This window comes from Sceloporus undulatus, chromosome 1 (assembly GCF_019175285.1).
Source record: "Sceloporus undulatus isolate JIND9_A2432 ecotype Alabama chromosome 1, SceUnd_v1.1, whole genome shotgun sequence".
Classification (NCBI taxonomy): domain Eukaryota; kingdom Metazoa; phylum Chordata; class Lepidosauria; order Squamata; family Phrynosomatidae; genus Sceloporus; species Sceloporus undulatus.
Genome location: NC_056522.1, coordinates 3,288,068 through 3,300,604, shown reverse-complemented (window position 1 = coordinate 3,300,604; position 12,537 = coordinate 3,288,068). Strand labels below are relative to the sequence as shown.

The 12,537-nt window shown below is 44.1% G+C and overlaps 2 protein-coding genes across 2 annotated transcripts in view; both read left to right on the top strand.

Annotated features, from left to right (window-relative positions):
* The window catches only part of LOC121919807 (protein FAM71C-like), a 1,121,343-nt gene that overhangs the window by 446,583 nt on the left and 662,223 nt on the right, over positions 1-12,537 (top strand). The gene's annotated exons all lie outside the window — the stretch shown is intronic.
* Positions 851-10,671, top strand: CHRNA2 (cholinergic receptor nicotinic alpha 2 subunit). Its single transcript, XM_042448966.1, has 4 exons — positions 851-910; positions 2,026-2,135; positions 7,425-8,514; positions 10,476-10,671. The coding sequence occupies exons 1-4, from the start codon at positions 881-883 to the stop codon at positions 10,599-10,601; spliced, it is 1,356 nt and encodes a 451-aa protein (XP_042304900.1). The 5' UTR covers positions 851-880; the 3' UTR covers positions 10,602-10,671.

Genomic DNA, 12,537 nt, shown 5'->3' with positions numbered 1-12,537 from the left:
TGGCGAAACGTCAGAAAGAAACTCTGCTAGAACATGGCCACATAGCCCGAAAAACCCACAAAAAACTATGGATGCCGGCCATGAAAGCCTTTGACTTTACAAAGCCTTCAACTTAGCATTTCATTGTTTTTCTAGCACATTGGTTTGACGCAGGGGGAAAAATCCACACACATCCATAATACTGGGGTGGACATTGGGAAAAGATGGGGAAGGACTCATTCAGAGTGACAGTAGGAAAACTCTCACTCTGAACCATAGCTTAAAAGAGTTACTTCTGGCTCCCAGAACCCCAAATTCAGCAGAGCCAATGGTCAGGCTGGAGGGGGGTGGGATCCAAAAAGAGTAACTTTGCTCTGAACTGGCTTTGCTCTGAAAGGATTTTTCTCCATATGGGCTTCACTCTGAAAGGACTTTGCTTTGAATGGACTTCGCTCTGAATGGGCTTCACTCTGAATGGGCTTTGCTCCAAATACGGTTAGGTCTGAATGGGCTTTGCTTCAAATGGGCTTAGACCTGAATGGGCTTTGATTTGAATAAATTTTGCTCTGAAAGGACTTTGTTCTCAATGGGCTTTGCCCTGAAGGGACTTCACTCTGAATGAGCTTTTCCCTGAATGGGTTTCACACTGAATGGGCTTGGCAATGGTCCACCCCATTTGCTATGATCTTCACCAGCTGCCAATACATAGCTCTGAATGGGCTTTGCTCTGAATGGAATTCACTCTGAATATACTTTACTCTGAATGGGCTTTGTGACACCATGTCACTAAAGTTTATGGATATGTTGAACTTTCCTTCGAAGACCATTCATTTTATTCCAGTTAAAACTCTTCTGCTTTTCTCTCACACGTTGTCCACCATCCCAGGATGAGAAGAACCAAATGATGACTACAAATGTTTGGCTGAAACAGGTAAGTAGGATATTAGGTGACCACCAAAGTCCAGTGCAGTTCAGGAGTGGGAAGAACAGCTTTGAGGAGGCAGCCTCTGAGTCAGTGGGGCAATGGATCTGCTCCAGGTTTTACACTGACCTTTAAAGGAGTTTAAGAGTAGCATTAAAGAGCTGGAATAGCTCCGCAAAAGTTCAGGCTACAGCATGGAGGCGATTCGCTAAAATAATAATAATAAAATAACTGTAATAAAAATGAAAATAAAAAAGAGCAAAAAAGATTATTTTCCCAATGCAGGTCCAACTAAATAATCTGACTAAAATTACTAATAACCATAGCCACAGATTGTTTCATTGTTATATTTCTTATTGCTTGTAACTGTAACTTTCTGCTACTTTTTCTTAAATTGACAAAAACTTAGGATTGATAAGGGAATGGAATAAAACGTTAACCATTCCCTGTCAAAATGCCATTTAAAGGGTCCTTGAAAAGTAACTGTGAAAAGTAATTAATGAGTGTGATGTTATTTTTAAAATGTCACTACGTGGCAGCTTTATGCGGCTGTTGTGTGCTTTCAAGTTGTATCTGAATTACCGTGACACTAAAGTGAACCTACCACGGGGTTTTCTTTGGCAAGCTTGGTGCAGCATTTGCTGAGGCTGAGAGAGTGTGCCTTGCCCAACGTCACCCAGTGGGTTTCCATGGCTGAACGGGAATTCGAACTCAAGTCTCCAGAGTTGCAGTCCAACACTCAAACCACTCTGCAACACTGGCTCTAGGACTTTCATGACCCCTCCAAAATAACGTCAGGAAATTGGAGTTCCTGCTCAGAAAATAATATTTTCACTCAGAAAACTATGTTTGTTTGGTTTTTTTGCACACAAAATCTGCGCCCGTTTTGCCTCCACAGAATAAGTCTGATACTGTGAGTAGTCCTCCAAAATTCTGCAGTTTCCAAGGACTTTCTCACAAGGATGAGAAAAACGGTAAAATGAGTCCTTCCTACTTAGAGGAGTAAAATTACATCCCTGCAGGTCATGGGTCACTACATTACTTGTAACTCATAACTCTTAAGCTCCGAAAAGAATATGAGGTCTAAGAGAGGAGTAAACTAAGGATTCTTTCTTTGCCACCAGGAGTGGAATGACTACAAACTGCAATGGAACCCACTGGATTTCGACAACGTCACATCCATCCGGGTGCCTTCGGAGATGATTTGGATCCCAGACATTGTGCTGTATAACAAGTGAGTGGAAAATGTGCAAAACCAGGAGGGTGAGAAATCAGAAACCTAGGCTGCATCTACACTTCAGAATTAATGCAGTTTGGCACCTCTTCAGCTGCTTATGGCTCCATGCCACGGAATTCTGGGGTTTGTAGTTTGTAGCGGCATCAGAGCCCTCTGACAGAGAAGGCCAAATATCTCACAAAACTACTAATCTCAGAACTCAGTAGCATGGAGACATGGCAGTTGAAGCAGTATCAAATAGCATTAATTCTGCAGTGCAGATGCAGCCCAGGACTCCTCAAGCTGGCTGGGAGCAGTGCAGCCTGGGAGTTGAAGTCCAAAAAGGTACCTTTCCTAGGCTCTGGAGTCAAATGCAATGGGAGCAGTGCTCTCTCCCTCCATTCATCCTTTTTATCATGAAATCACAGGGTGGCAAATGGAAAAAACAGTTTAAACATTTCCAAATTAAAACTGATATCTGGGTTTCTTGGAGGGGGAAATGGAATTGCCTGGGCCCCGTGTTGCTTAACATCTTTGTAAATTATTTAAACAATGGAATGGAAGCCATGCTTATCAAATTTGCAGGTTTGGTAGATGAAGGGAATGCAGTGGATGTAGTATATCATGATTTCAGTAAGGCCTTCAATAACAATATTCTTGCAAAAAAGCTAGTAAAATGCAGGCTGGACAGTGCTGTTATTGTGGGTTTGTAACTGGTTGACCGGCCGAACCCAAAGGGTGCTCAGCAATGGCTCCTCTTCATCTTGGAGAGAAGTGACCATTGGTGTGCCACAAGGTTCTGTCTTGAGCCCAGTGCTATTTAACATCTTTATCAATGACTTGCATAAAACAATAGGGAGCAAGCTTATCAGATCTGCAGATGACATTAAATTAGGAGGAGTAACTAATACCCCAGAGGAGAGGATCAAAATTCAAAAGGACCCAAATAGATCAGAAAGCTGGGCCAAAACTAACAAAATGAATTTCAATAGGGAGAAATGTAGGATACTACACTTGGGCAGTAAAAATGAAGCACACAAATGGTGACAACTGGGTTGAAAGTAATATTCCCAAAAAGTTTCTAGAGGTCTTAGTAAAATATAAGCTAAGCATGAGTAAATATTGTGAAGGGGTGTCCAAAAAAGCCAATGGAGTTCTAGAATGCATCAACAGGAGCACAGTGTCAAGATGGAAGGAAATAGTAGTGCCACTCTATTCTGTGTTGGTTAGGCCTCACCTGGAGAGTCCATTATCATGTTTTGGGCACCACAGTTCAAGAAGAATATTGAGAAGATGAAATGTGTCCAGAGAAGGACAACCAAGATGATGTAAGGTCTGGAAACCAAGCTTTATGAGAAATGACAAAGGGTATGTTTAGTCTGGAGAAAAGAACACTGGGAGAAATATTTCAGGGGCCAATAACCTTGCCAACAGCATCAATGGTGCATTTACTTGTTCTTCCTCCAATATGATATATGCCAACCTATGCCAGCAATGCCCCTCTACGTTCTGCATGGGACAAACAGGACAGTCTCCACCAAAGAGGATTAATGGACACAAATCTGACATTAGAAATGGCAATACCCAGAAATACCCAGTTGCAGGTTATTTCAGTCTTCCTGGACATATAATACGGGATTGAAAAGTCACAGTCATTGAACAAGGGAATCACAAAGAAAGACTAGAGAGAGAAAAGGCAGAATTGTACTGTATTTACGAATTCCAAACGATTTGCAGAGATATGAACAAAGACAATGGCTTTGTGACACACTACATATATTAACACAAGAATCTTTGCTACTGCTTGAGTATCAAAAGGAAGCTTCTCAGAGAGAGTTCTGAACCTAACAAACTGACTTTTGGTATAGAGCTTTATTACTTTCTCACATCAGCACTAAATATCAGCCATTGTAAATATCGGAAAGACCTGTATCAGCTTGCCCAGCCCTTAGGGCAAGGTACATGATTTGCATCTTTGTGGATCCTATTACATACCATCCCATTCCAACAACTGTGTAAATCTGCTTTATGACTGAGGGCTGAATATGACTTACTGCATCTAAAGAAGTGGGTTTATTTCCACAAAAGGTAATGGTAAAGGTAGTCCCCTGACATGAATGCCTAGTTGTAACTGACTGTAGGGGCTGGTGCTCGTCTCCGTTACTAAGCCAAAGAGCCAGCGTTGTCGGAGAACTACTCTGGTAGTCTTGTGGCCAGCACGACTGCACCGAATGCTGTTACCTTCCCAGTGAGAAGTGGTACCTCTCTATCTACTTGCATTTGCATGCTTTCAAACGGCTAGGTTTGCAGAAGCTGAGACTAGAAATAGGAGCTCATCCCATCATGCGGCACTTGGGCCTTAAACTGCTGACCTTCTGATCTTCTGATCGTCAGAACTGGCAATATCCAAACCTGTCCATAAAAAATATCCACAAAAGGTCACACAAAAATAAAAACCAGTTGGTCTTATAAATGCTGTCAGTCTTTTTTTCTACTCCTCCTTTCCTCCTTTTAAAGGTCTCTTCTATTTGCTGGTGTTATGCTGCCACCAAGCGGTATTTAGAAGTTATGCAAACACTGTTCCAGCACCTTCTGACTTTGTTTTAGAACCATAGAATATAACCTTGGAGTTTATCACACGGAGGCATATGGAGGCAAATCCCATGCTGAAACAGGTTATGAAAATCGGCTAAACACCCACAAATGCGAGTTGTTTTTCAGGTGCGTTGGCGGAAAGAGAAATAACGCAAAAATAGCCCAAACGGAAAGCCAACAAAAACCATTCCTTTTGGGAATCTCCCAAAAGTAAAAAGGAGCGGGTTTTGTTGGCTTTCCGTTCGGATTATTTTTGCATGATTTCTCTTTCATGCAAACGTCGTCTGAAAAGCAACCTGCATTTGAGGGTTTTTTTCTACTTTCTGTTCAGGTTAACCCTGAACGTCATGTGAAAAACGACCCGCAAAAGTGGGTTGTTTTCACTTTAAATCTAGTTTCTGCATGGGATTTGTCCCATGTGATAAACTCCCTAGAGTTGGAAAAGGCCCCAATGACCATCCAGGCCAGTCCCCTTCTGCCATGCAGGAAGACATAATCCAAGCCCTCCAGTCTCTGCTTAGAAACAACCTCCAAAGAAGGAGACTCCACCATCCGCCGAGGCAGCAGCGTCTTCCACTGTCCAACAGCTCTTGCCATCAAGACTTTCTTCCTCATGTTCAGGTGGAGTCTCTTTTGTTGAACCTTGAACCCACTGCTCCGTGTTCTAGTCTCTGGTACATCAGAAAACAAGCTTGCTCTCTCCTCAATATGACGTCCCTCCAAATACTTAAACAGGGCTCTCATATCACCCCATAACTGTCTCTTCTCCAGGCTAAACATAACCAGCTCCCAAAGTCTCTCCTCATGGGGATTGATGGTTTCCAGACCTTTCATCATTTTGGTTGTCTTCCTCTGTACATGCTCTAGCTTGTCAATGTCTCTCTTGAATTGTGGTGCTAAGAACACAACTGTTGCTTTCTGTTGTTGTTGTTGTTGTTGTTGTTGTTGTTATAGACCATATTTATATCCTGTTTTCCCCCTGAACTGGTTTTCAAGGCAGTACAATGCAGTTAAAACATACAAAAGTCAACACAGAAGTGGAATTAATGATCAATACCTATGCTTACCTATAATAAAATATATGTATTGTAAATTGGTTAACAACTGGGACTGGAAAGCAGAACATAAGCAAAACGTTGCCACTTCTCCCTTTTTCTGTGGCTAAAGATGAAATGTACAAATAATAATAAAAGACTGCAATGAAACAGGGAAGTTAATAACAGAACAGCGCCCCGTTCACAGCTCTTTTTCTCAAAGCATTCGTTTCTGAATAGCTTGTCTGAGGCTTTACCTGCTGTGGGTCGATGCTATGGAATTCTGGGAACTTTAGTTTGTTGTGGCACCAGAGTGGAGCTGTGGTGCCACAACAAACTACAGTTCCCAGAATTTCATAGCACTGACCCATAGCAGGTAAAGTGGTGTCAAACCGGAGTATTTCTGCAGTGTGGATGTCTCCTGAATCAAAAAGGCCTGATGAGAGAAGAACAGCAAGGAGGGATATATTTTATCTTCCCTGGGAAGGGATTATCAGAAGTCAAAAGAAAACCCTATCCCACATCTCCATTATCTGAGTCTATGAAGGTGGTGGGAATAAGAAAAGGGCCTCTCCTGTGTCAATATGGTTTATCACCCCAGGTTAAACTAGATTAAAAACCCCAAAGAATTCCAGCCTTGGAGAAGCCAAAGAATCCTTGACTCTGGCTGCTGCTGTTTGTAGAAATGGGGAAAAGCATTCGAAATTATTCAAATAATAATAATAAGAAACCCAGGCTCCCTGAGTATTGGGAAACCCTTAGGAAAAGCCTTGAGAGGCAGGGATCTTCATGCTTTGAGACTTACTATATATGAAAAAGGCCCACGGGTTTGTTTAGTATATTTAGTAAATGTATGTTGTATGTTTATTGTATGTTTTCTTTGTTATAGTTTATCAATGTTATATGTTTTTACTGTATATATTCCGTCCCGCACCCTCAGAACATCCGGGCAGCTATTACTGAAGGTGCCGGGCGCTAGGCTCTCTTCCGTCACAAGGCGGACCTTTTCCATCGCCGCCCCGGCCCTTTGGAACACGCTGCCCGCCGAGCTCCGCTCGACTACCTCCCTGGCCCAATTTAAAAAGGATCTGAAGACCTTTTTATTCCAGCAAGCGTTCCCCCCATAAAAATCCTAAGGGCCTTCCTCCTCTTCCGTGGCCATGAGGATGGGCTAATGGGGCTTGTTGTTTTTATCTTTATTGTATAATGCTCTGTCTTGTTTTTAACCTATTGTATGTATAATGTATAATGTATGTAAACCGCCCTGATCCAAGGAAGGCGCGATATATAAATAAAACTTTTATTATTTATTTTATTTATTTTATATCAGTAAACCTAAAATTTTAAAAAAAAATGTCCATAGGTTTCTAACAGTCCTGCTCAAGAAAAAGAAGGCCTAAACTCTATCATTGCTTCCATTAAACCAGATAATTTATCTATAGACTCGCCATCCAGCAGTTGAAGTCTTCTATGTAATTGTCAAGTGTAATTGTTTTGTTCAGAATCAAGTCAGAAACTGTGAATAGTTCACAAAATTTCCATTTGTTTCCTCCAGAAGGGAGAAAAATTGTAGAAACGATTTGTTCTTGTCTACTGGAGTGAAATTTATGAAGAACGGCATCTCTCTTAAATGAGATATTCCTCTCCTCTGAACTCTTGTCTCTGCTGTTCTCTTTAGTGCCGATGGGGAGTTTGCCGTGACGCACATGACGAAGGCGCACCTCTTCTCCAACGGCAGCGTGAAATGGGTGCCGCCAGCCATCTACAAGAGCTCCTGCAGCATCGACGTCACCTTCTTCCCCTTCGACCAACAGAACTGCAAGATGAAATTTGGCTCGTGGACCTATGACAAGGCCAAGATCGACCTGGAGAGCATGGAGCACCACGTGGACCTCAAGGACTACTGGGAGAGTGGCGAGTGGGCCATCATCAACGCCGTGGGCACCTACAACACCAAGAAGTACGACTGTTGTACCGAGATCTACCCTGATATCACATACAGCTTCATCATCCGCCGATTGCCGTTGTTCTACACCATCAACCTCATCATTCCTTGCCTCCTCATTTCCTGCTTGACTGTTCTGGTGTTCTACCTGCCCTCTGACTGTGGCGAGAAGATCACCCTGTGCATTTCAGTCCTCCTATCCCTCACTGTTTTCCTTCTTCTTATCACTGAGATCATCCCCTCAACCTCCTTGGTCATCCCACTCATCGGCGAGTATTTGCTCTTCACCATGATCTTTGTCACTCTCTCCATTGTCATCACCGTCTTTGTCCTCAACGTCCACCACCGCTCACCCAGCACCCACAAAATGCCACGATGGGTCCGTACCATCTTCCTGGATTTCATTCCCCGTTGGCTCTTCATGAAGCGTCCCCCACTGGTAGCCCCAGGGCTGAAGGTAGCCAGCGAGGAGGTGATCGGGCAGTATGACGTGCCTCCGGCGAATCTTAGCACATCGCGGTGTTGGTTGGAGACAGACGTCGACGATAAGTGGGAGGAAGAAGAGGAAGGCGGTGAGGAGAGGAGGCACAGTGGCCGTTTGCCCCTTCAAGACATTTGCCACAGCCACTGTCTCCAGTACCGCTACACCTGTGCCCGGCACCTGGGAAGGAGCTTTATGGAACTGATTCAGCGCCCAACCACCAAAACAGAAAACCTGGCATCTTCTGAGCCGGGACTTCAGCTGTCTCCAGGGATCCTGAAGGCCTTGGAAGGGGTGCATTATATTGCAAACCACCTGCGGGCAGAGGATGCAGATTTTTCGGTGAGTTACTGAGTGTTAACTACTGAGAGTTAAGTAGTTGGCCTGGAAGATGATGGTGGTGGTGATGATGTGCTGTATTTAAAGATTAATTCCTGCAGGGATGAACATATAATTTAATCAATTTTATTGCTAGAATCATAGAATCCTAGAGCTGGAAGAAACCACATTGGCCATCCAGTGCAACTCCCTGCCATGCAGGAACTCTCAATCAAAGCATCCCCAACAGATGACTATCCAGCCTCTTTTTAAAGAACTCCAAAGAAGGACCCCACCACACTCCCAGGAAGCAGTGTGTTCCACTGTCTAACAGCTCTTACTGTCAGGAAATTCCTCCTAATGTTTAGGTGGAATCTCTTTTCCTGTAGCTTGCATTGTTCTGGGTCCTATTCTCTGGAGCAGCAGAAAACAAGCTTGCTCCCTCTCTGCTGCTAGACAACTCCAAAAACTGTGCAGCTTTAAAAAAAAAGTGGGGAAGCATTCAGCAGCAAGACTGACTCTCCTTTCCTTTGTGTAATATCAGGAGGATGGCAGGGGGAGATAAGCAAGGATCCTTGCTAACCGCTTTCCCCGTTCTGAAATGTTGTGAAGGATCAGGTGGTGAAAACGGTGAGGGTCAGAGAGGTGCTTCAAGCTTCCTCTCCCAGCTCTCCCCATCGCCACAAGACATTTGGAGGGAAGCCCAGTGAGGAATGGAAAGGTAGAATTCAAACACATGTGATGCTGGCTGGGTACCAAAATAATAGAAGTAGAAGCTGCATGTATATCCACAAACCCTAACCCATTGACAACAGTTTTCTGGCACACTACACATATTATAATGCTAGCTAACAATAGTTTCCTGGCACACTATACACATTATAATGCTAGCTGACACCCCCGCCTCATGGGGGCAATCTTAGGCTTGAGACATGCGGCCAGGCAGTGCCGATAGTAGGGTTAGGGAGCGTGCAGCAACTGCACTCTCCCTACCCTACTACGTGAGGGCACTGCCATGATTATGCAGCCTTGCCAACACGGGGCACATATCCATGACATGTCCTGTCAAATGCATCCAAATGGTGTGTTGCACAGGACATGGCACTGCGCTGCTGGAGGGCACTTATGGCACCTTACCAGCGGCACGGAAAGGAATTCTGTTTTCGATCTCCTTTTTGGTGCACGCATCGTTGGTGCAGCAACTGCATGGACACACCAAGGATGCAGAGGAGAAAGGGTTCACCCCTTTCCTCTGACCCTTTCCTCTGTAGGGCCAGGGTGTCCGGGGGCATGAAGCCCCAATGACACCCCTTTTCTGGGCCATGGAAAAGTGGCATTTTGCTGCTTCTCTGTGGCCCGGAAAAATGTTGGATTGGGGCCACAGGGCTTCTGGTGAGGCTGCCCCTGCCCCAATCCAGTGCGAAAAAGGGTGGCTGCAGGCCACCCCTTTGGGGCTTGTCTGTACCCCTCTTGGCTGTTGTCATTTGAGCTAATAAATTCCCCTATTTTATTATTAATTGTGGATGTCAGGACCCTTGCATTTTGGGTAACCCAGGGCATTACTCTTGTGCACCAGCATTTCACAGCCAATGTCTCGCTCTACCTTGGTGACTATTGAACATTGGGGCTGTGGTACATCAGTCATTCCATTGGCTATCATTACACAGTGGATGACCATACATTGAAACATCACAGCAGCCCCTTGGTGAAGATGAATGTTGTAATACTGCTCAGATCTATTTCCTGCACACTTTAGTCCACTTAGGAAGATGGATGTCCCATGCTAAGTTCCAGCCATGGAGCAGATTTATCACTCTACTGACATGGAAGCTCCTAATAGAGTGCATGCAATCAATCAGTCAGTCAGTCAATTACATAAAGTTAGGGTTAAGCTTTTGGAGAGTTTTCTAGATTTTCCTGGATGCCTCAGTAAAGTTAGTATTAGTATCAGTTGCCCTGTTCATGGTTTCTTCCGTGTTTTACAGGTGAAGGAAGATTGGAAGTATGTAGCCATGGTGATCGACCGCATCTTCCTATGGATGTTTGTCATCGTCTGTTTGCTGGGGACAATTGGCCTTTTCCTCCCCCCTTTCCTGGCAGGCATGATCTAGAGATGGTGCATTTGAGGCCAAGGAAGACTTCTTCAAACCAGCCTCCACAAGCATAAAGCCACGATGCAAAACTCTTGTTTACCTCCCTAAGAGCTCCGGTGGTTAGTTTCATTATACAGATCCAAGAGATTCCCGAACTAGAAGAATCTTCTTCCGGTGGATCTGATGAGCTAGGTTCTTCCTTCATTCACAGAACTGGACTTTTACAAATGAGGAACCCTACTACCGATTGGGAACTTGGAACTCCCTTCTGTATTAAGCTCATCTGCCATTATTTAGGGGTGATTTCCACCGGCTGATACGCCGGGATTCAAATCATTTTTTAAACTGAGGTTTAAAAAATGATGAGTGTAACAGTGGCTGAATGGGGCAGGGTGAGACAATGCACAGGCTGCCAAAGGTCTCTGGCTTGTTGGGAGCATCCTAGTAACTTGGTGGTGGTGATGGATATGTCAGGTTGAGCCATGGGTGCTCATCAGGTGGCTTTTTCCAGATGTTTTAGTGCAACTCTCATGAATCCTAGCCAGATTAGTCAATGATGGGGAATGCTCGCAGTTACAGTCCAGAAGCATCTTGAGGACCTGGCACAAGCCCCACTCCTGAACTGGTGTCTATTTAGCAAAATTTTCAGTGTTATGACATTGGTTGGATTTCTGTTGGTTAGAGAAGACTCATTGCATCAGTTGCTGAATGACAAATCAATGGACAGGTAAATTGAATTGATCCAGTGTTGGGACTAACAGTATGATTTAGGTTGGGCTGGGCAACTTTGGACAGCTAGGGGCCACATTAGCCCCAAAGAGCCTTTGGGGAGCCACACCTGTTCCAAAAAATGGCCATAGAGTGTATGGGGGCATTTTTACCATGTTTTGGGCTTCAAAAAATTGCTATTCCCAGAATTAAATTGGTCCAGGAGGCATGCAAACTGTGATGGAAAGGCACCAACAATCCAGTAGACATTTGGGTGTATTCAAGGTAACCTTTGCAAAAAAAACAAAAACAAAAAAACCCCAACCTTTTTGGTCCTGACGAGGCCAGGTGGCACTCAAACTGGTAGAAATGCCCTCCAGAGTGCATTTAGGGGCATTCTGTAGCAAACAGTGGTTTTTTACTCTTAGAGGGCCCTGGGGGCCACAAGAACAGCCCAGAATCCACACTTTGGCTGCCCCTGATTTGGCTCTACGTGTGTGTGTGTGTGTGTGTGTGTGTGTGAAAAAGAGTGTGTAAGGGTCAGTGTGCATCTGAAATGAGGCTTTGTAAATTGCACTATCTCTAAAATATGTAGGAGAAGCATTGGCTTAAGTTGAGTTCCTACTCCCAACTAGAACAGATCCATTGGATCAAAAGGAATGTGCTAAGTCAACACTTAGTTACGTTCCATTGATTTATGGGGTCTGTTTTAGCTGGATTTCAGCCAATGTGGGGATGCTCTTGCAATAGCAGCTAGATCTTCTCATCATCTCCTGTTGACCCTTGGGCCTTTTCGCATATTACGATTATAGCACTATGATTCCACTCTAATTCCCATGACAATCATTCTACAGAATCCTGGGATATGCTTTTGGGTGAGGCCCTATAGCTCTTTGGTTGAGAATCCTAAATGTGAAGTCGAAGGCTTTCAGGACTGGCATCCATAGTTTTTTGTGAGTTTTTCGGGCTATGTGGCCATGTTCTAGAAGAGTTTGTTTCTAATAGCCAAAACCCCCCACAAAAAACTAATCTTAAATGTGTGTATGTGTGTTAACTGCCTTCAAGTCAGCCTTGACTTATGATGACTCTATGAACCAGAGATCTCAGAGACACCTTCTCCTTGACAGCCTTGTTCCAGTTTTTTAGACTCAGGGCTGTGGCCTCCTCGATTGGATCTATCCATCTGTTATAGGGTCTTCCTCTTTTCCTCCTGCCTTCCATCAGCATTGTCATCTTTTCTAGTGAG